The 22,442-nt window shown below is 41.6% G+C and overlaps 2 protein-coding genes across 6 annotated transcripts in view; one reads left to right on the plus strand and one right to left on the minus strand.

Moving 5' to 3' along the window:
- Positions 1 to 18,811, minus strand: part of LOC115766443 (hepatic leukemia factor) — a 72,219-nt gene extending 53,408 nt beyond the window's left edge. For 2 of the 5 annotated variants that reach the window (XM_030710425.1, XM_030710399.1), the window contains exon 1: positions 3,088 to 3,423. In XM_030710425.1, coding sequence (XP_030566285.1) covers positions 3,088 to 3,190 — 103 coding nt within the window. In that variant the 5' untranslated portion in view covers positions 3,191 to 3,423. Of the gene's footprint in view, positions 1 to 3,087; positions 3,424 to 18,725 lie in introns of those variants that run through there. The other 3 variants (XM_030710417.1, XM_030710391.1, XM_030710408.1) reach the window with 3 other exon arrangements.
- A 996-nt stretch (positions 18,812 to 19,807) lies between these two features.
- The window catches only part of LOC115770477 (putative uncharacterized protein DDB_G0271606), a 35,660-nt gene continuing 33,025 nt past the window's right edge, over positions 19,808 to 22,442 (plus strand). Inside the window, exon 1 of the mRNA XM_030715765.1 lies at positions 19,808 to 20,330. Coding sequence (XP_030571625.1) covers positions 19,893 to 20,330 — 438 coding nt within the window. The 5' untranslated portion in view covers positions 19,808 to 19,892. The remainder of the gene's footprint in view (positions 20,331 to 22,442) is intronic.

A 22,442-nucleotide genomic window follows, 5' to 3' on the forward strand; every position in this document is an offset into this window, starting at 1 on the left:
CGCTTGTTAACACACGCGGCGTATGCGCAACGTCCACGATAAGCGTCTGCTGCGCGAGGCGTGCGGCCAGGAGGCGGCGGGGGAAATTAAGTTAAAAATTATGCTGCAATAAATTTAAGTTGTGTAGCAAGTGCAGGCAGGCTGGCGGCCAGGCGGGCGGGCGGTTGTGCCCCTCGATTGCCGGGTTTCCGCTTATTGATTTATGAAACAAGACGTGGACGCAGGCGAGGGGCTGACTCGGTCCGGGTTGGGTTTCGGGGGCATAGCGCAGCCAAAAAGCAAACTGTAAATGCACAAAGCAAGCCGATTCTCTAGTTGGTCAATAACCACACCCCCCCACCCCCCAGCCACCCCCCGCCCACTCGTCATTATGCTGACCGATTATGACATTTTTTAATGGCATTTTCTCGTTTGCCTTTTGCTTGCTTATGCTATTGATTTCTGGCCATAACGACGCCGCCCATGGCCGTCAGCCACGCCCACTGGTGTTACATTTTGGGCAGCTCGGCACAGTCTGTTCGGCAAAGCTGTTGTCACTTCAATTGCAATTATTGCGGCCGTATGCAGCACAAATTGCTGTTAAATTGCTTGGAAAAGCCAAAATGCCCGACCGCACAGCACAGCGGGAGAGCTAAGTGCGGCCAAAACTTGCAGCAGATCATTTAAAATTGATATTCTTGAGGCAGAAAACTTGTTAAAAAGCAGCAAAAACAGCCCCCAACAACTGCAGCTAAAGTTAGGTTAAACGACAAGCTCCTGAGTTTCAAAAAAGGCTCTCAAAGTTTGTAGCCAAAAGTTTTTATGCATTCTCGAGGACAAGTCCAAGCGGATGGCAGTTACAAAAAGACGAGTTTGTACACCCTTGTGAAGGGTATTATTAATTTGGCATGATATTTGGCCTTTTGCAGATATGTGACAACAGCGCAGCTCGACAATTGGAAGTTTGATTAAAGTGTCTAGAATAGTTTGTCATACAAGAACCTACCTATTAAAGCTTGCACCTGGAGAGTAAAGTTAAATTTGTCAATATATCCTGATAAGACTATATAATAAAGACATTCGATACGGTTGGTTCAAACATATACATATACTGCCTGCAACAGAAAGAAGAACCTATGCACAGTTACTTGAGAGACTGAAAGACAAGTTGGCATAGAAACAGAGGGACAGCTGGACTGGCAGACGGACGGACGAACCTGGCTATATTAACCCTGCTGTTGCTGCTGATCTAGATTATATATTCTCTATCGGATTGGAGATGTCTTCGTCTATGCGTTACACACTTTATCACAATATTATAATACCCTTTACAAGGGTTGGTAAATGAAGAGTATAATTGTTTTCTGTTATTTTTCTGATTTTACCAATCGAATTAATACTTTTTTTATAATATCACCAATTTATCTTATATAGATTTATTATAATTAAAAAGTCATATATTTTTTTTCACGCAACAGCAAATCACAAGCCCAGGCTCAACTGCATTCAAACTTTTGATCTTAAATAAAAAACAAACGTATTTGATATTCGAAAAGATTTTAGAATATTTTTGTCTATTTCAAGTGCATCAATCAATTGATTGACCCGAAATGCGCCAATAGATATAATCTATATCGGGCATATTTAGTATATCAATAACACATATGCACTAAGCTTTAGCAGCTCTCAAATGTTGTTTTTGTTAGACTAGCTTCAAGCCTCACCTTTGGCCCCGCTCACATCTTGAAACTCGCTCGCTCGCATTCTGCGACCTCTCGCACTGCCCCCAAACTACCTTCAGTTGTCATTAGGCATTGTACACTTTTCAGAATGTATAAATATCATTTGAAAAGCGTTCAATTATTTGTAAATGGAACTGAAAATGACCTTGGCGTTGCCCATGGTTACCATTTAAAGCCCTTATCAGCCTTATAGGCGGTGTCGCCTCGACCTTTGGCCCGCGTGGCAGGTGCTCGTAATACTTCCACAACGATTCTTATCAGGCGAATGTCTAACAGACGTTGTCTATATTTTCATTTAAGCGCCAGACACAAATTTGGTATCATGCTCAAGAGGTTTTTCCATTTTCCGCACACTTTGATTTATGGCACAATGAAAAATGTCCAAGCACAAATTTTTGTTCATGCTTGGGCAATATTTTATACAATTTTAAGCACATTAATATGGATTAAGTATAACAGATTGGCTGGATAAAAAAGCGAGGGCAAGGCATATATATTAATACCCTGTGAAAATTGGTATTAAAAGAGGGTATGCTGGAATGTGAAGGCGCTTTGTAACTGGCTGGTGAAAAGTTCATGGGGAATATCTGAAAGTAAGATGACGCCAAACAGGTGTATGTGAACGCACAAATACCCTATAAAATGTGAGATTTATTAGGGCAATACATATGTATATTTACACCCTGTAAAATATGTAACAGAAAGTGGGTATGATGGATTTTGAAGGAGCTTGCAGCTGGTCGGAGACAGGCGAGTATCTGAAAGTCAGATAAGGCCAAACAGGCGTATGTGAATGCATCGATTCCCTACAAACTCTACAGTTTTTTAGAATACTAAAAAAATACCAATTGAACAAAATAATGTCATGTTACACAGAGTATTTGCTAGGCGGTTATGTGGTACATTTTGCCGCACTAAAATAAACAATAATTAAAGACAAATATATATATTAAATAAAAGAAAAAGCATTTGGTAGGCGCATATATGGTATAATCCCGCACTTAACTGAAGAATAGCTTGAGAACTTTTATAAAATATTCCATTTTGTGTGAGTAAGAGCATCTGCTAGGCGACTTTATGGCATATTTACCACCGCAAAATAAAGAATAATTGAAAACAATATCATAAACAATGCAATTTCATATGAGAAAGAGCATACGCTAGGCGGCTAAACATGCTATTTATAGTTAGATAGAGCATCTGCTAGGCGACTTGATGGCGACATTTGCCACGTGGCATTCACTGCGGAATGTTTGGGGCACATTAAAAGTTTCAAGTGGTTGGCTAAAGTTCAATTATTGCGTTTTTTTTTCTTTTTCTCAAAAATGTATCTGTCAGATACAAAGGCGGGTCTGTCGAAACTTACCATTTATGCCGCTGATCAGTGGATAATTACCATCACGGCCGCCGATTAAGTTTTTTAAGCCAGTTTCGATCAGTGTTGGGGACGATCGCTCCCTGTCGCTCATTTTCTCATAAAAATCTAGTCACTTTTGTGATTATACACGAAATTTCCAACAATTAGTGTGACCAAAACTGTGTTTTGGTATTATTTTTGGTATTTATTAATGCCTTCTGATGCTGTTGTTGTTGTTGTTGGTTTTGTTTTTTGTTTTGGCGTTGATTACAACACGACGCGGCGCATAAAGCCGGACTCACAACAATAATAATAATAATAATAATAATAATAATAATAGTTGCTTAGAATATAATTAATAACTTTTCAACCTTTTACTTTTAGTTTGTTTTTGTTTATTTATGACTTTTTGATTTATTTGCTGGCGTTAACTTTAGTAGCGTATTTTGTTGTTTAATTTGTATTTTATTTAACTTTGTTTTTGTTTCTGTTGAAATCACAATGTACAAAAATGAATGTTTTATGCTAAATTCAATGTAAACTTTAAATATTGCACGTTAACGTTTCTTTATTGCTTGGCTAAATATGCATTAGAATTATTAAACTGTTTATATATATATATATATGTATATCGATATATTTAATTATTTATGCTGCTCGCTATAAATAAAGGCACCGCGAATTCATTCAACAATTTGTTCTTTTATTTATAATTCTTGCTGTTTATTTATTTATTTTATGGCTAATAACAACATTCGCTTGGAAAATAACAACAACATGAAATGAGTTTTTCTTCTTTAAATTTAGCTTAAATTTTTTACAATTTTTTTTTTGTGAACTTTAATATTTAGGCGCATTGCTTTTGGTATTTTTGGTTGCAAGTTTTTGTGTTTCTTTTGTTCGTTGATTTTTTTATAGTTTAGTTTTAGTTGTAGTTTAATTTAGTTGAGTTGTTGTTGTTGTTGTTGTTGTTGTTGTTGTTGTTGTTGTTGTTGTTGTTGCTTTGCTTCATTTGCTAATTGCGCTATTTTTATATATATTTATTTTTTATTTTATTTTTGTATTATACGTTGTCGTGCGTTTTTTCAAATGCCGCTGCGTTTGAGTTTTGGCTACTTTTTCTTTTATTTAGCTTGTTGACAGTTGTTGTTTTTATTGTTGTTGTTGTTGTTGTTGTAGAACGTTAAACGTTGCTTTGCTTATTTATTTATTTATTTTTGTTGTGGCACTATAAATAAAATCAATTGCTTTTTGTTTTTGTTTGTGTTTTTGGTTTTTTGAGAGTTCTCTCGCGTTTCTTGTTGTTGTTGTTGTTGTTGTGGTTGTTGTAGTTGGTATTTATTGTACAGTTATAAAGCACTAGTATGGCATTCGCATAGACTTGACAAACTTAATAAACAGTTAGCTGTTAGGCTGGTTGTGAGGGGGGGCGGGGTAGGTGTAGGGTGCGCCTTCACGGAAATCAGCGCCCGGCGTGCGACAGAGACAGCAAGTTATATATATATATATATTTTTTTTTTGTTTTCGTTCGCTTTTGAGCTTTGCCTGATCGTGGGGGGCGCGGGCACGTCTAGTGAGCGGGGGTGTAGTATTTTTACACTCACACACGCGCGCACAAGCACTCACTCACACGCATACACACACACACGCACACGCACACACACGAGCACACGACAGGACGTTTGGCTGGGAGTCGCGGGCGCCGCCGACGAGCATACAACACACGACGACGAGCCGAAAATCGATGAAAAATGTTGACAGCTCACCGACACAAGCGGAGGCACACGCACACGTGCACGCAGATTTTTTTTTGTTTTTGCACAAATTGATGTGTTGAAAAACGCGCGCGATTCGTTAGCGTTTTACTGGCTGTTGTGTCCTTGTTGTGGTCAAATTAATTGGTGTAGCTGTTGTTCTTGCTGTTGTTGTTGTTGTTGTTGTTGTTGTTGTTGTTAGAGCGCGTGGCGTGTTCTTGGTATTCGCTGCTGCTGCTGCTGCTGACGCTGCTGCTGCCGCTGCCTGACGACGACTGTTCGCTTAGCGCCGTCTTCGGGCGTTGTGGGTGTCGTCGACGCAGTCGCTGCCGCTGCCGCTGTCGCTGCCTATGCTGACTGAGCGCGCATGTGACAAGAGCGCGACGCACACACACTCACACACACACACGCAGCTCGACAAACACAAGTGCACTTGGCTGACGGTTTCGAAGTCGCGTCGGCTCGCATAGGATGCGGAAGCCGTTAAAACTCTACACAGAGCGACGCTTTGGCTAAAGCTTCCGCTGCAGCTAGGATGCACTTCACTGAGAGCGCGAGAGAGTGTGAAAGAGAGCGCGCGTGTTGTTGGTGAGACGCTTTTGTTTTATTTTATTTTTTTTTCAAAGGGAGAGAGTGCGCACGAGTCAGCTGATTTGCTGTTTGAGTGTGTGTGCGTGTTGTGCTTCCTTTGCGTTTTCGTTGTTTGTTTTATTCGCTTGCCAATCGCTTGTTGTTGCTAATGCTTTATAGTAGCTGCCTGCTTTTTGCACTATGAGCGCGCGCACTAATACACATACGAGAAGCTCACACACACGAGCGCGCAGAGACAAGCACTGTTGTCGTCGTCGTCGCCGTCGTCGTCGTCGTTGTCTTTGCCGTTTGCTTTGGTTGTCAGGCCAAAAAATAATACGCGTTTTTCTTGCTCGCTTTTTGCTTTTATTACTAAAAGTTCCTACTTGACACACGTGCTTCGCTTGGGCAAAGTCTTTTTTTATTCAATGGCAGCCTCTGGTGCTGCTGCTCGCCGAAAATGATTAATGCACCATGTTTCGTATGCCGTGATTTAGTTAATGTATTATACGATTTTTGCACATAATTTTTTATCGAATTTTCCTTGCCAATTTGATTGTTTGTATTTAATTTGCGTCCACACGGCTTTGGCTGTTCATCTGACTCTGACTGGGCACACGCGCTCGTTGCAAAGTGTACAATATGCGCTCGCGGCCAGCAGTAGAGGCAGAGCGAAAACGTGCTCGTGTGTGCGCGTGTGTGTGTGCGCGAGAGCGCCCAGCTACTAAGGGCAAACACACACAAATACAACAATAACAGCAATAGCAACAGCAACAACAACGAATAACACGAGTCGGCTATGCTCAGATACGCCACACTACAGATACAGATACGCTACAACTTAGAACCATGCTGACGCTGCCATGTGGCTGCCAACAAGCGTGCGCTCTTTCTCACACTCTGCCGCCTTACGCCACATGCTCACACATACACTCGCACACGCTCTCACGCTGGCGCGCGCTCTCGCTCTCGCTCTCAGTGACACCGCGTGCTGTGCACATTTTGAACTTTTATTTTTGGCAACCATTTTTTTTTTTCTCTTTTCGTCGCGCGCGCAACTCAAAACGACGAACGACTCGCAGCCGAACCCGAAGCTCAGCTTTGGGCAGCCGACTCTCGCAAGCTGCGCAGCTTCGGCTACTCAATTTGTTGTTGTTTCTAATTGGTTCTATGCGGGGCGACAGCAGCTTACGGCTTTGGGCATTTTCCATTGCGTCTCAAAGTTCAAATTGATATTTTTAATTGTGCGCCGCTCTCACACGCTATCGCTGCTGCTGCCGCCGCTCTCTTTGCTCTCGCTCTCTCACTCTCTCAGTGAGATCGCAGCCGGCACTCATTGTGCTGGCATTTTATTTATTTGTGTTATTTTAATTTACTCTACGTACTACAGTTTTTGCTATTACGTCAATGCGACGGCGGCGCTGACGTTTGCCTTTGCATGAGTGTGTGTCTGTGTATGTGTCTGTCTGCGACTCTATAGGCTGCCTTTAGCTGTATGTGTGCGTGTCTGTGTACTGCGGCAAGCGGCATTTGCTGTTCATTTCAATGTTTTTAGGTTTTTCTCTGATTTATCTGCCATACGCGCGGTTTTTTTTTTTTCGCTTATACTTTTTTATTTTTGTTATTATTTCTAATATTTGTATTTGTGTGGCTGCTGCTGCTGCTGTCAGCAGCAGAGGCGTTGGCGTCGCTGTAGCAGCGCTCACGTGAGTCGATTTCATAGCTAAAAACTTTTAATGTGTGGAAATTTTTATTTTTTTTTTTTTATATTCCGTTTTTTTTTTTTGTTTGCATTTCGCTGTAATTTGTATAAATAAATACAACAGCAACACAACACGACGACAGCAGCAGCAGTACCCAGCCCGCCCCCACAGCTCGCCCCGCCCCCTTAGCCCCCCCCGCTTAACCCCATCGCGTATCGGTACATTTAGATATGTTTTGTGTAATTTGCCAACTGTAATTGAATTTGCAATTCACGTAGCGACAAGACGCGTGCAATTAGAGCGCCTTGAAAATGACCGTTAAAGTAGGTGGCCAGGTGGGCAGGTGGCCAGGTGGGCAGGTGGGTTGTGGGTGGCTGGGCGTAGGCTGGCTGCTAGTGCACGGGTTAACCGCTAATGAGCTGCGTATTTACACTGGCCGCAACCGCGGCTAATCAAACTGTTTAGTAAGCACGTAGAAATAGATAACTTCCTAAATTTAAATCTGATAGCTTTAGCTCCGTCATAGTTGCACAATATCTCATATTGCAGATAAGCGCAATAATTTTCCAATAAGAATAATAAAAAAACAAATAGGTTTTTAATAAAAAGCATTCGGTTTGCACCTACTAAAGGTGCCTTGCTACAGATTTTGTTTGTTGATAAAGTGGACAGATATGCTTCATTTTTTTGATAATTATTTCCGCTTGATTTAATGACATGCTTAAGGAAGACCTTTTGAGTTTTTTTCCTAAATGTAATCAAACTTATCGCAAATGCTTTGACCCAGTTCAACAAGGCACAAATCTTGCAGAAGAACTTAACGAGTTTCTAAATCTCTCATTTGTATACCCTGTACCCATTGAAAGTGGTTAAAAGGGTAAATGTATGTAACAGGCAGAAGGAAACATCTTCGACCTTATAAAGTATATATATTCTTGATCAGCCTCAATAGCCGAGCCATCTCTGCCTGTCTGTCCGTCCTTCTATCTGTCTATAAGAGCTAGAGACTTGAAATGTTGAGCATAGGTCCTATAGTTGTCCGACAATCGATAACTTTCCCCATTTCCAAGCAATCGATCAGAATCGATAACACGAGCTGCATTTGCTGTTCGTAAAAGGAGGCTCAGGGTATCTCTAGTCGGGCACGCCCGTCTGGAGCCTTTGACTTGTTTTTGATAAGAAGCCACAAAGAAAAATGAATGCATGCACGCAACAAATAATTAAGAAATAATTATCGATCAGAATAAGAATCAGGCTATGCCCCAGTCCTAAGCTCTTGTTCAAAAAAATAGGCAACTAAAAGCCCCAAAAAGTATCTTTTAATAATAAACTAAACACTAGAGTAGCTAGACTTGAGCAAATGAATAATTTACGTATCTCCATAAAATTTATATATATTTCCTTTAACTACAACTTGTTATAATGCATAATGCCGGACTTTAGAGGCAACAAACGTGAGTCTATACAAAGTATCTCTTGGCTCAATTCTAAGCATGTCCCGCAAGCTTAACTCTTGTTCTGTGTGCAGCTCGAGCTGACCTCTGTAAATGCTATTAACCCTTAGAATGAATTCCAAAATGTAAATAAATCATATAATAGAATTCAACCTTCAACTGGCTCAAATACAAAGCGTACTAAATATAAAACGTATTGCTTGAAATTATCTATTCGTAAAATTTAGCTATTTCGGTGGCCGTTCTGAGTCATTCCACACACACACACACACAGAGTCTTACAACCCGCACAACCAAAAAACATGCACAAGTTAATAACAAAAACAAAAAAAAAAGTTGTTCAAGAAAGAATTTTGTATGTGAATAGAGCCAACAGAAACTGTCGCCCTGTCATCATGTGACATTCTGTGAATGAAAGAAACTAGGAAATGGCAGCAACAGGAGGCCCGTTGCTGGGCAATGGAGGTCGCCTTCAATAGATCAGCGACAGACTGACAGACTGAGATGTGTACTATATGGCGGCTATATGCCCGACTATACGGACGAAACGTGTTCAAGCGCAATAAATTATAAATGAGCCCCGAAGCGAACGCAACTTTGACAACCCCTGCCTTTTGGCTTTTGCCACCATTTTTTCAGAAGAACCAACAAAAGAATGTCGGAATGTGTGTGCGAGTGTGTGTGTGTGGGTGGGTGTATTTGTCGTTGGAAGCAGCAACGCATTTCTCGTCAAGATATTATATATACTCTATATATATATATATAGGTAGCATCTATGAATCTATATCTATGAATATAGCTTAGCGAGATGAACGCTCGTCGTCCGTCAGCTAGTTCCAACAATGTTGCCGTCACAGATGTTGTTGTTCTTGTCAAGGAACTGGGCAGGCAGCTATAGACACACACACACACCTACACACACTAAGACACTGGGAAATCGCTTATTTGCTTTGGCATTTGAAATGTCGCTGCCAAAGAAAATACATTTCGACAACAACGAATTCTTTCAAACTCGGCTAAGCTCTTTTTGTCCTACAACCTGGCAAATATTGTGGCTCTTATCAGGCCGCAACTCGCATGCATATCACTAAATAAACAGCCGACGACAACGACGTTGACAGCCGGAAAAAAAAAGAAATACAAAATATTTAAAAAAAAGTACAAAAAATAAAACGTGTTTTTTTGTTGTTGTTTAATTTAGATTTTTTTGTTGGGTTTACCTTTAAACCGCACACATCATGCGTTTATTTTTCGGTCTGGCTTCTTATCAAAATCATCACAAAAAAAATATGGAGGAAAACATGTGAGCAGCTCTAGACGGGCGTGCCCGACTGGAGGATACCCTGAACCTCCTTTTACGAACAGCAAATGCAGCTCGTGTTATCGATTCAAGTGTTATCGGCAAGTTATCGATTAAAAGGACCTACATTCAATATTTCAAGTCTACAGCTCTGATAGACGGACAGATAGACGAACGGACAGACAGACAGACGAACATGGCTATATCGACTCGGCTAATCATGCTGATCAAGAATATATATACTTTAAGTGGTCGGAGATGTTTCCTTCTGCCTGTTACATACCTTAAGACTAAACCTTTATACCCTTCTTACCCCTTCTTCAATGGGTATAGGGCATAAAATATAGCCTTGGCTACCAAATGCTCAGCATGATGTGCCCTGTTTCATAAACTCTCTTCATGGCCTTAAGTTCCCAATTCGTTTCTGAATGAAAACGTTTCATTTGATAGGAACATGCGGAATTGAAACACTTTTAGCAATTTCTCTTTTATTTGACGAGCTCTAAAAGTTGTAGTGCCCACTTCTAATCCCTTATAGGTTGGTTAAGAATAGAATCATTTGGGCAGACGCTGGAACTGAAAATTCAGCTAAAAATAGTCCAGTCTGCCTACACAAACTCAACGAACTCGGAGACGATAATAGCTAGAGTTACTAAATTTAGTATGCGCTTAGACTGATGTCAAAAACAGATAATTCCAAGCGTAAATGTAGGTCGGCTAGCAAGAAAGTTGTTTACGAGGAAGTTATTCAAGCATAGACTGATGTTATTCAAATTAGATCTGCCCAAGTCAAGTTATATACCATATACACATATGTATTTTAAAGAACCTCCAAAGTTAAATAATATTGGAATTTTCCTGCATAATATCATGAAAGGCTTATGAGCTGTGCTATACCCAATCTCGGAATGGATAAGAAACAAACAATTAGCACGAGTCTGTCAGGCAGGCAGAGTCTCCTTTCCTATATGCGATGCATTTGTGTTTGTTTCTCTAATTTACCACTGAGATTATATGTGCCGATTATCAGCTATGGCTATATATATATACATATATATACACGTGTATATACAGAAATCTGTACTACATTTTGCTCTATTTGAAATCTCGCACATTTATACGTAAAAACAACAACAATTTGTTAAAGACGACAGCGGCAAGTTGTACAAATTAACGTACAAATGAATGACGGAATTAGTACGAATGCTCTATGCTATCTGTGGGGGTTACAGAGGGGCACAGAGAGGGGGGGGGGGCGGTGTGGAGGGAGTCGAGGTTCTCGCTTATCACAGCAAACGGCATAGAGCCGATCAGAGGGCCACAGATATATATCTAAGAATCCAGTTTTTTTTTCTCTTTGTATTGGGCCAATTCATTAGCAGCACTCTAATGCATTAATAACACCAAACCACGAGAATCGATTTTCATAGTTTTCATTTTTTAGCACTTTTTTGAGCATATTTTGACATTGCATCAGCCTTAGAGAACCAAATCTGAGCGCATCTCCAAAGATATGTATTACGCGCGTACTTGAAGTGCCCGAAAGATGCCCAATTAATTATTTCGATATTTTTGTGCGTTTTAATGATTATGAATCATTGTTCAATTGTTTTCCGATTGAACCAAATGCTGAGGGGCTATTTAAAAGCGCTTTTCATATTTTACGAGCATTTAATATTGGAAAAACAAATATTAGGCTGCACTGGAATGCGGTACACAGAGAGAAAAAGCTGGCAAGTTATTGAAATACTTCTATAAAATAGAAGCTCAACAAGGGTTAACAAGGTCAACTCTAATCTACGCGTATTTTCTTGAACGTAATTTAAGAAAAACTCATTACGTCAATTTCTTACGCGCTTCTCGAAACTAAACTTGTCAAAGTATCTTTCATTTTATATCTCAGATTAAATCAATTTAATGACCTTATCATTAGGAGTCTTAAAATACTTAATTTAATGATACACCTGGTTGCATGAATGTGAGCGAAGGTGCACTTCATTTAATGATGTTTTTAGTGGGCATGATTTCATGTTTAGTAAATCGTTTTTATGCCCCGGCAACAATATCAATTAGTTAGTCTTGCGGTTCAAGGACAGAGTGTGAGTGTGAGCGATTGCTTAAATCATTTCCTGCTCTTGAACACGCCCCTAAAACAAATGTGTTCCAATCTCGAGTGCACACAAAAACCAATTTTCAATTTTCTCAAAAGGCCACGAAACATATTTAACCAAAACTAAGCTTGAAGGCAACAACAACAACAACAACAACCACAATGGAAATATTACCAGTTGCGCTGCACTGACAACAAATGCAAACACACACACACACACACACACACACACACACACACACACACACACGCACACCCTGCAGAGCACGTGACGTGCACGAAGAAACAACTCCGGAGCTCGACAAACAAACACGCACGACTTTCGCTGTCAAATAGAGCCCCAGCGGCAGCCCCTGCTTCATGCAAGCCAAGCCCACCACCCCCTTAGACACACAAACCTCCCCATCCCACCCCCTTCCCAGCCCCTTGGCAGACGCACGATCATTTATAAACTTCAGCGTGTCTTTGGGCTGTCAGCCGCAAGGACAGCTGCAGGGCGAGACGTTTGCGGTGCACAGGAAATGCCCTTAAACAGCGCACGCACACACCGAAACACTCTCTCACTCTCCCGCTCCCTCTCCCTCTCTGTCTCTCTCTTACTCACACAGACGCACACGCACACAAAATGGCCGCCGCCTTGGCTGCGTTTTTATTGACCTCGAGAAGTTGAGACTAAAATGAATATGAAAAAAAATAGAAGAAGCAACACGAAAAAAAAACACGCGAATTTGATTGAGCTTTTAGTTTACTCAGTCCAAGCCCCAGGCCAACCCCCCAGCCCTCCCCCCACCCCTCTCACCTTCTGGGCCAGTTAATAGGCAATCGTTTTGGCAGCGTTTTTTTTATTGCTCGCCCGTTAATTGAATTAATTATTTTTTCGGTTGTGTCTTTATCAAATGGCAAACAGTATTCATTTCTATTGAGTATTTGTATCTGTATCTTTACTTTTGTATCTGTAGCTTTATGTGTATGCGTGCGAAATGTAAATTCAATTAAAATATTGCGTTTGACGCCAACAATAGAAAATGGGCGTGTCCGCAACAGTTGACGCCTTGACCTTGAACTAAACAAATTTCATATTTCGCATAAACTTTAATTTGATTTGTTTAGCCCGAATTGGGCTACATGCATATAAAATGTTGCCATTTTGTTTATTGTCGAAATTCTAGAAATTACATTTGGCTTTTTGTTGTTGTTGAAAAATCTCAACAATTTTTCAATTTGCTGTCAAAGCGACAATGACGAAGGCAGCGGCAGCGGCAGCGGCGTCGGCAGCGGCAGCGGCGTCGGCAGCGGCAGCGGCGTCGGCAGCGGCAAAAACTGTCAATTAACGCGCGAGATTACAAGCCAAATGAGCCCAGGGGCGGCGTTGTGGAGGGGGGCTTGAACGGTTGGTTAAGGTGGAAAACTAGAAGCTAGACATGGGCTTAACGTTTGATGGATCACACAGAGCACAGCGCAACGCAATTCGAATGGAGAAGTGTCACTTACAAGAGTTCAAAGCAAAATCTATATATATAGATAGATGTGCATAGAAAAACTGAGGGGGGGAAAAATGGAGAAAATTGAGTTGGGAAAATGTATTGCATGGTCATACCCAGAAACTGTCAGCATTGACAACACGCCGCTCACCTTTCACATGAGCAAACCCACACACACACACACACACACACACACACACACACACACACACACACACACATGTATTTTAGCTCGAGTCCTAGCGGCCCCTGCAGCGCTGCCGCCCCCACACCCTGTCAATATGTCAAAAACCAGGCGGACCTCTCCAGTGGCACATTTTTCATCAGCTGCTGACACTTTGCTGCTGCAGCAACAACAAAAAACAACAACAACAACAATAGCCAGTCACGCTGCCGCTGCCGCTGTCAACGTCAACGTCAGCGTCAGCGTTTCGCGTCGAACATAAGAACAAGTGCTCACGAAACAATTGAAAGTGCACCACATAAGCAGCAAGAACAAGAACAAGAACAAAAACAACAGCAAAAATAAAAAAAAAATAAGAAAAACAACAACAACATGAAAAGAATCACGCACCACGTGGCTATTAAAGTTGGCTTTTCAATTAAACTTTTGCCGGCGCTTTATTGTGAGACGGCGCACAGTGCCTCCAGCTGCATTGAGCGAGCGTTGAAATTTATAGCTGAGGTGCAACCCTCTATTTATGGGCAACATTTAAATAGCAGCTCAACTTTCAATTGAACACATTGCACAACTTAAAATAGTTGAAAACACATTGATGCACACATTTTGTTATCAAAGCAAATTATTAACATCTTAACATACTAAACGGACGCTTTTTTTATAGGCATTGCACCACAGTAACCTGTTTTGCTGTTAATCGTGCCTTAAGGCTCTCTTTCACTCGTGCTTGGCCTTCTCTTTTGATTTGATATGTGCTAATTATGCATGTTTCACGCAAATACATATGCACATATGTATGTGTGCATGTTTCGAGTTTGCACCTCGCAGTCTGACTCGCCCTCTCTCACTGTTAGTTCTGCTCTCTGTAATGCGGCTCTCAGCGTTGAGTTCTTTTCTATGTTTACTTTATTCAATGCGAATGTTATGGCACACATAATTTAAAATGTTATTTTTTTTTTTGTTTTTGATTATTGCGCACTCACACACATGCGTACATATTAATGTATATATGTATATGTGTATGTACATGCACGGACGCACATTCGTTATGACGTCTTTTATACATAAAACATATATTGCGCTGTTTCTACTTCAAGCGAATATGCATGTACATATACACACACATACATATGTATGTATGTATATTATTTTTGCAAATTGATTGCTTGCCATTTACATGCGTGACTGCTAATCAAAATGTACCGTTTTGTATATTTTATAGCGCATTCTAATTAAAGCAAGCCTACACATACATACATAAACATGTACAAACAGACATGCATGCATACATGTGTACATGTTTACATACATGTGTACATTTGTACACAAGCATGCCTGCTTGTAGGCTTGGCTGTTGAAGGGCCGGTCAAGCGGGTTCTGCTCTCTCTCTGCGTGGCAATGAACGATCATAAAGCAGCAGCACGTGTTGATCGAGTCAAAGCTCCTCTCTTAAAAGCCCAACTCGTCCCCGCCTCTACACCCACACACATATATACGCAAATGTAAAGCGCAGACTGTAATACATGTGCATGACATAATTGTAATTATGCCGTTGTTGATGTTGTTGTTGTCTACGGCGCCGGCTAAAGCTCCCTTCTCGCCATTGTATTTGCATTCACATTCGCATTTTAGCTCAGTTCGGTTTCTGTTTCAGTGCTGTTCTGTGGTTGCTTCCATTACAAGCAATTTGTATGCATTTGGGTGCGAGCGAGATAGCGCGCTTATTACCGCACTTGATGGCGCTGCAGTTTTTGTTTATTCTTTTCCTCTTCTTCTATTTTGTGTGCCCTGCTGTTGTTCGTAATTGCACATTGACGTAATATCGGCTGGAAGCAAGTCGAAACTGGGCGAATGTCGGGGCTGCCCCCCATCAAATTGGGAAATCAGAAAAAATATCAAGTACAGCTGAATTCTTGCGGTGTTTTTTTTTCTTTTTTGCTGAGCTGGTGAGCTTGTTGGAAATTACTGGGAATCAGCTGCCGGTTATGCGCACAGTTAAGTAAGAAGAAGAAGAAGACAAGAGCTGAGCATACAATTCTTGAGAGGGTATAGCAGCAAAATGCTTAGATTGTGTTTATTTGTCGACTATTAATCAAATAAAACTAGTTTATTTATAGAATTAACAGACAAAAGCTCTTCAAATCTGTGGCTTAGCATCTCTGCAGCAACTGTACCACGCCACAATTCAATGAAATGCGAACGGCAACAATCGCCAGGGTACCCAAGTCTATGTTCTGGCTGACCCCAGACCCCAATAAACGCCTGACTCAATTCAATCTAAAATTTTCCAAAAGTGCCCAGACGCGTGCCAAGGCTTCGTCTGCTTTGGCGTCGCATTTATTTTTAATGACACGAATTTCGAATAGATTAGTGGACCGCAATAGCTCCAATTGTGGTACTTAATGGCACGCTTATTGCGATTAGCAGTCCGTGTGGAGCCCCTGAGCCTGATCTTTGACCCGAAGCCAGCTGCAGGCAACTTGCAGCCAAAACAAGTGACAAATTTTCCATGTGGATTTACGAGCAAGACGCGCGCTCGACTCGATGTTATCAGGCCGAGTGAACGGATCGTACGGTCACGTCACAGATATTCCAGTGCGACCATGTGATCTGATTGCCAAAAGTGAGAGGCAGCAAAAGCGAGAGAGAGAGAGAGCGCGACTTTGGCTCGCAAGCTTTTCGTGCAAGCTTTTGCTTAGGCTCTGTTGACAACGCGAATGCGCTTCACACGATTTGCACTTTGAGTTCTAGACTGTGCCGAGCTACAACTGATAAGGCCCATGCCCCAAAATGATGAATGGTGTGCCTTGTTGTGCAGGTGTATGCGTGTGTACGGCAAGGTTTCTAATTAAAATTCTATCTTCATTCCACTTTCAATAGCTCGCAACGGCTTTCATCATCCACTACTCAAATTTTTATGCGCCCCGAAACGAAATAATCATGAGAGTAAATATTTATAGTCGCGTGGTAACCTCGTCGCTGGGCTGTGATAATGATAAGAAAAACGTTGGCGATGCCGGCAACGATGACAATGCGTTTGGCTTTTGGTTTATTTTTTATTTAATTTTTTTTTGGGTTTTGGGTTTTGATTGTGGCGACGTCGCCGCATTTCATCAATGTGTGGCAAAAGTCCAATTGTTGGCAACAGCTCGAGGAACAACTGCCCAATACTGTTTATCGAGTTTTGGCGTCTCTATAATTAGTCTGATATCAAAGGCCATAAAAACCGAAGCGAACCGAACCGAACCGCAGCGAGCAGCTTGGAGCAGTCTATCAATCACATTGAGTTATATCAATCTAAAGTTTATAGTGTAGGGGATGGAGGGGAATGGGGTTTGGTCTTGAGCAGAATAATATGCAGCAATTAGTCGACATCTGGGCTAAACTAATTAGTTTTTGTAATGTTTCTTTTAATGTACACAAAAAAAAACATACATACATACATATGTATTTATTAATTCGCCGTGAGCTAGTTAAGCTGCAGGCTACAGTAGTTACTCGATTTAGGCGCTTTAGCGTAGAGATCGCATTTGAGCTTCTTAACTAAACTGCTCAAAAGCTTTAGCGGGTGTCTACTGTACTACTACAACATCGTTATTTTTTTTGCAATTAATAATGACAACTGTTGTTGCGCTCTTTTCTATGCCCCTCTCTTTTTATCTGCTATTCTATTTTAATATACCATCCATATCATTATTTGTTTACTGTTATTTGTTCAATTCGCCTCGACAAAAGCAATTGGCCGTGTTATAAAAAAAAAAAGAAGGCAAAGTCAAATAATTTGTCACATGGTCTGGCGATTGGAGGCTTAACTCACACGCACACACATACACAGAGCGCCCGCTCTCGCACACACACACACGCACAAACAGCAGCCAAATCACGCAATAGGCGAGCGTGTGTGTGTGTGGGTATGTAAACAAAGCACACACAGGCCCACACACTGGCAGCGCGCCGCACGTGTTTTGTGTGGGGGATATTGAAAGAAATTGGCCAGCAGCAGCTGAATGAGTTGAGTTTTGTGCTTGGGGGAGGCAAACTCACCTCTAATTGATAAATCCATAATGTTCTCAGGCTCTCTCTCAGCGTCACTGTTGCTGCTGCTGCTGGTGCTGCTCGCGGCAGACATGGTGATTATCAAATGCGCAAAAAATTAAAACGAAACGGTTTCGCTCCCAGAGCAACAACAACTGCGTAGCAACAAGCACTTGTAACAAATCAAAACCGAAACAGTTGTAAATTGAAAATCAAATTATGAGCGCAACGATCAGACGAGAGCAGCGCTGCTGCTGCGCTGCTGCTGCGCCGGGCTGCTTGCAGTCACGTGGTCGCCTTTTTTGGAGAGTGCGGGAGAGTGCTGTAGTTGTGTTGTTGTTATTTTTGAATGTGTGCCAAGCACGGTTGCCACAAGTGGTACACAACTAACAAAGATGTACCAGCGGGCGAGACGAACCACAACAGAAAGAGAGAGGGCGAGAACGAGAGCGAGAGCCGATACACAAACTGAATATCAACTCTGCCGACTGCTCAGAGAGCGCGAGCGCGGCACACAGCAGTCATCTCGGTCGCACCGTTGGCGCGTTATATAAGGCTTATGTAATTGAGAAACGACAAGGCATGCGCACGGGGGCCACAGTGGGCACACAATAAAAATAGAAACGCAAATGAGATTTTGATGGGATTTCTGTGTGTATAGCCGACATTTGGCGCTGCTCAGATGGATGAGTAATTTTGGCGCTCGATCATGCTATTTTTGGAGATTGCCCATCGACTAATGAGTTTTTAGTGCCAGCTCAAGTTGCAACAGGATGAGAGCCAGCCCCACCCCTTTATTCACCCCCAACAAAAAGCATGTTGCGTAAAAAGTTGTAACTGGCATTGGAATTCAGTAAAGTTCTTTGCTTGGGTCGTCAAATAATAGAACAAATAGTCAACGGCGCACAATCAATTTGATTGGCAAGCTGTCCGCCTGTCCGCCTATCTAGATGTGGCATTAAGTCGGCAGGATTTGTGCGGGGATTATGTTTGCGCACTGGCAACTGGGGCAGTGGGATTAGTTTTGAATATTTGATAAAGCGCTGGTAATGCCCTTACCCATTAATGTCCACATTTGCCAGTGATGTTGATTTGTTTGTTATTTGTAGCCAACTTTAGAATATTTCACAAAAATTGTCTTCTTTTCAAGAAATGACACTGCAACATTTTCTTAACATTCTGTAATATCATTTAGCAGCTTATCGACCGAATGCAACCGTTCAAAAAAGAAGCTACAATAAAAGTGCTGCTGCGGCTTTACTTCGATTTATGGTTTGTTTGTCTTGAAGTAACCTTATCACGTATATGCAAAATTTAAATATTTGTATTTCTAGTCTTGGCGTGTTTATATTCTAGTTGCATACTCTTGGGCTCAGTTCGATAACATTCAACAATTTTATGTTGCATACCTGAAATCACTCTCTGTTATTGCTAACAGATCATTTGAGCATAACATTACAGCACTTTAACATAACAGAGTGCGAGCATTTCATATGCAACCGCTCTCTTTGAAGCTCGGCGCGAAGTCTTCTTACGTGCATAGCAGATATGTATTTTTAAAGTATTTTGATGCTAATTAAAATTAATGAAACTAAATGACAATAAAATAATATAATATTTGTAATGAATAACATGAACAGCAAGTTTTGGACAAGCGAATCTACGGCTAATCTACAGAACACAACTGAGCGGCAGTTAATAACAGACCACTGTTAACCTAACAGACAGCTGTGCAGCCCGCTGAGTTGCATTGCTCTGCTCTTTGCTTGTTTATCTTGTTGTTCATTCGTTCACAAAAAGCCGATCGCGTGCGACGTATGTATTTGCGCGTCCGTGTCCGATTTTTGTAGTGCGCGCGCTTTTATATATTTCATGGAAATTGATTTTGATTAAAAAGTGCCAGCCAAATAAATAATTGAAAAATTGAATTTGAAGGCGTGTGAAATTGGCAAAACATACCAGCTGTCAAAAACCAATACGAGTGTAGTGTATGTGTGTGTGTGTGTGCGCGCGCGCGCGTTTATTTTGTGTTTGTGTGTGTGTGAGTCTGGCCAGAGTGCGTGTAAAAATGCACTAAACGAGAAATCAAAGCAAATTAGCAAAAACAACAACAACAATGCCAAACTAAAGCTGCACTAACCAAAACGAAAAATAAATAAATAAAGAAAAATAACACAAATTCCTAACGAAAATCAAATTTTAAATTCCGGTTCGCGCACAAAACCAATGCAAAATACAATGCAAGCCTGCGCAGCGGCCGCTGCAGATGCGTCGACGTCGACGTCTACGCCTGCGTCGCCGCCGGACTTTGATTTCCAGATGCCGTGTCGCTATTTCAAAAGTTCTTTTGCGCGTTCGCTTTCGCTGAACAACAACAACAATGGGAATGGGAATGGGAGCAGCGCTTTGGCATTGCCCAAGAAGTCGCCGCAAATTGAGGCCAAGCAGCAGCAGCAGCAACAGGAGTCGCTCTGCTTGACGCCGCCGCCAGCGCTGCCCGCGCGACGTCACACGACGACCAACAACAACAACAACAACAACTTGACACATTTCAATGCAGCGCCGACTAATCAGCAACAACAACAACAACAACAACAACAACAACAACAGCAGCAACAACAACTCCAGCGGGATCTGAATCTTGCCCTCACTTGGTCAATGCAGGTAAGCTTTTTTTTTTATTGAATCCAATTCTTTCTGTCTCTGCCCCCTCTTTGTCTATGCCTGCGGCTGCTGCAGCACATATCACGCTTTGTTTTATACCCTTTAAAAATGCGTATAAAGGGCATTATACAAATGATGCGCATGTCTGTAACATTCACGTTGGAAACAAAGTTATCTTTATATATATAAATTTGATACGTTTTGTATATAAATATTTATTAAATGCATGTTGGTGTTGCATACAGGGTAACTGCAAGTCGTTCAAGCTCTTCGCTCTGCTGCCTAGTCAAAAATTTAAGTTTCCTTTTCAGAACAACAGAATATATATCTATGCATTGCGTTAATTACAGGGTAACTGCCAGTCGTTCATTCTTAACCCAAGCTGTTTGCTTTGCTGCCTTGGCGAAAAGTTGAGTTTCCTTTTCGGAGCAACTGGATATTTATGTCACCTTGTTGTTTTGTCGCTCAGTCCCTCCGTCCGTTTGCCCCGCCATCCGTCCGTCCGTCCGTCTTGCAGCCTTGACAGCCTATCCGCCGGCGCCGCGTCTGGCGTCTTGCGTCTTGTCCACGCTTGGCAGCAGGAGGCGCATGTGGAGATGTGGCAGCTTTTCCAGCTTCGTCACGGTGGCCGTGATATGACAACCTTTTTCTTTTGCTTTTTTTTTTAAGGTCAACATTATTTATGTGCGAACTTTTTATGGATGACGCGTTTTATGCGTGTGTGTGTGTGTGCGTAAGAGTGGGGAGGGGGGGGGGGGGGAGCTTGCTTAGAGCGCTGTTTGATCAATGTGAGAGCTGCATAAATGGGGCTTACAGTGTCAATAAAGTTTGTTTAATGGCGTGAAGGGGTTAGTTATGAATGCTAAAAAAAAAAACAACACTCAGCGTGTGCTCAAGAACGTGGCAAGTGATAAAAAACGTTTCTTTCTCACGTGAGAGCTTTTCATTTTTGTGGTCCTACTTTGCTTTCGCATTCGTTAACGTTTAACAGGCACGTGGGAGCTTTTCATTTTTGTAGTTCTGCTTTCTTTCGCATTCGTTAACGTTTAACAGGCACGTGAAGGGCTTCGCTTACTTTAATGTAATTCCATTTTGTTTCGCATTCTTAAATGTTTAACAGGCAACATGAGCTTGAAATAAGGTACTAGAACTAAAGATCACAAGGAAATTAAATATGGTTATTATAGTTTGATAACAGAAAAGAAAATGATTCTTTCTTTAAAACTTTCAGAGTGCTAACCAGAGCAAATCTTCGCATTAAGAGTCTAATACGAGAAACGTTTCAAATTAAACGAGAGCTGCCTTTAATAGAGAGTATCATCAAGAATAGGTGACTATTTTGCTTATCAAGCCCAAAGATTTCGACATTGTTACCTATTCTAATTCCCAGTCGTTATAATATGGTATTCTTTATTTTTTTTTGGGCATTATTATCTGTCGCGTGTTCCACTTGTTCCACATGGCAAATGGCCTAATGTCAGCTCGCAGCTGACAAACAGTTTAGCGTTTAGGCCTAAAACAGATTGCGTCAATTAGCCTAAATGTCAAGAAAGGCAAAAAAAAATAAGAAAAAATAATGCTATTTATATGTATGTAAAAAATGGCCATATATGGCGTAATACTTATTTTGGTTATGGTCTGAAACGCGCAAAATAAAGACATTTGATACGACAATCTTTAGGCCTTAACGCACAGACGATTATAAGACCGAACTCGGTTCAATCCGAACGCTAGATGGCGCCAGCTTAGACGCATCTCAACTTGCCGGTCAAGAGATGGGCGAGGGGTGGAGGAAAGCTGGCAGCGATGCGTCGCCTGTTGTGACAGCAGCTGCCACAAACGCAGCGATGTTGCAACTACGTTGCGGTTTTGCCAATTGAAAGTGAAAATCAAGCAAATGCAATGAACTCTTGGGCATGCCGAGGCGGCCAAACAACTCCTACACAGCCAGAGCTAGAGTAGAAGCTGCCAATGGCATACGGGGGAGGGGTAGAGGTGTTGCAGCAGCGAAAGCGTCGAGCGGCAGCAGCTGCGTTAGAAAAATTCAAATTATGCACCGCAGCGCCGTTGAAGTGTGGCCAAGAGGCCAGCAAAAGCAACAAAAACAAAGCG

Source organism: Drosophila novamexicana, unplaced genomic scaffold (genome assembly GCF_003285875.2).
Source record: "Drosophila novamexicana strain 15010-1031.04,08,12 unplaced genomic scaffold, DnovRS2.1 tig00000009-arrow-pilon, whole genome shotgun sequence".
In the NCBI taxonomy this organism is placed as follows: Eukaryota; Metazoa; Arthropoda; class Insecta; order Diptera; family Drosophilidae; genus Drosophila; species Drosophila novamexicana.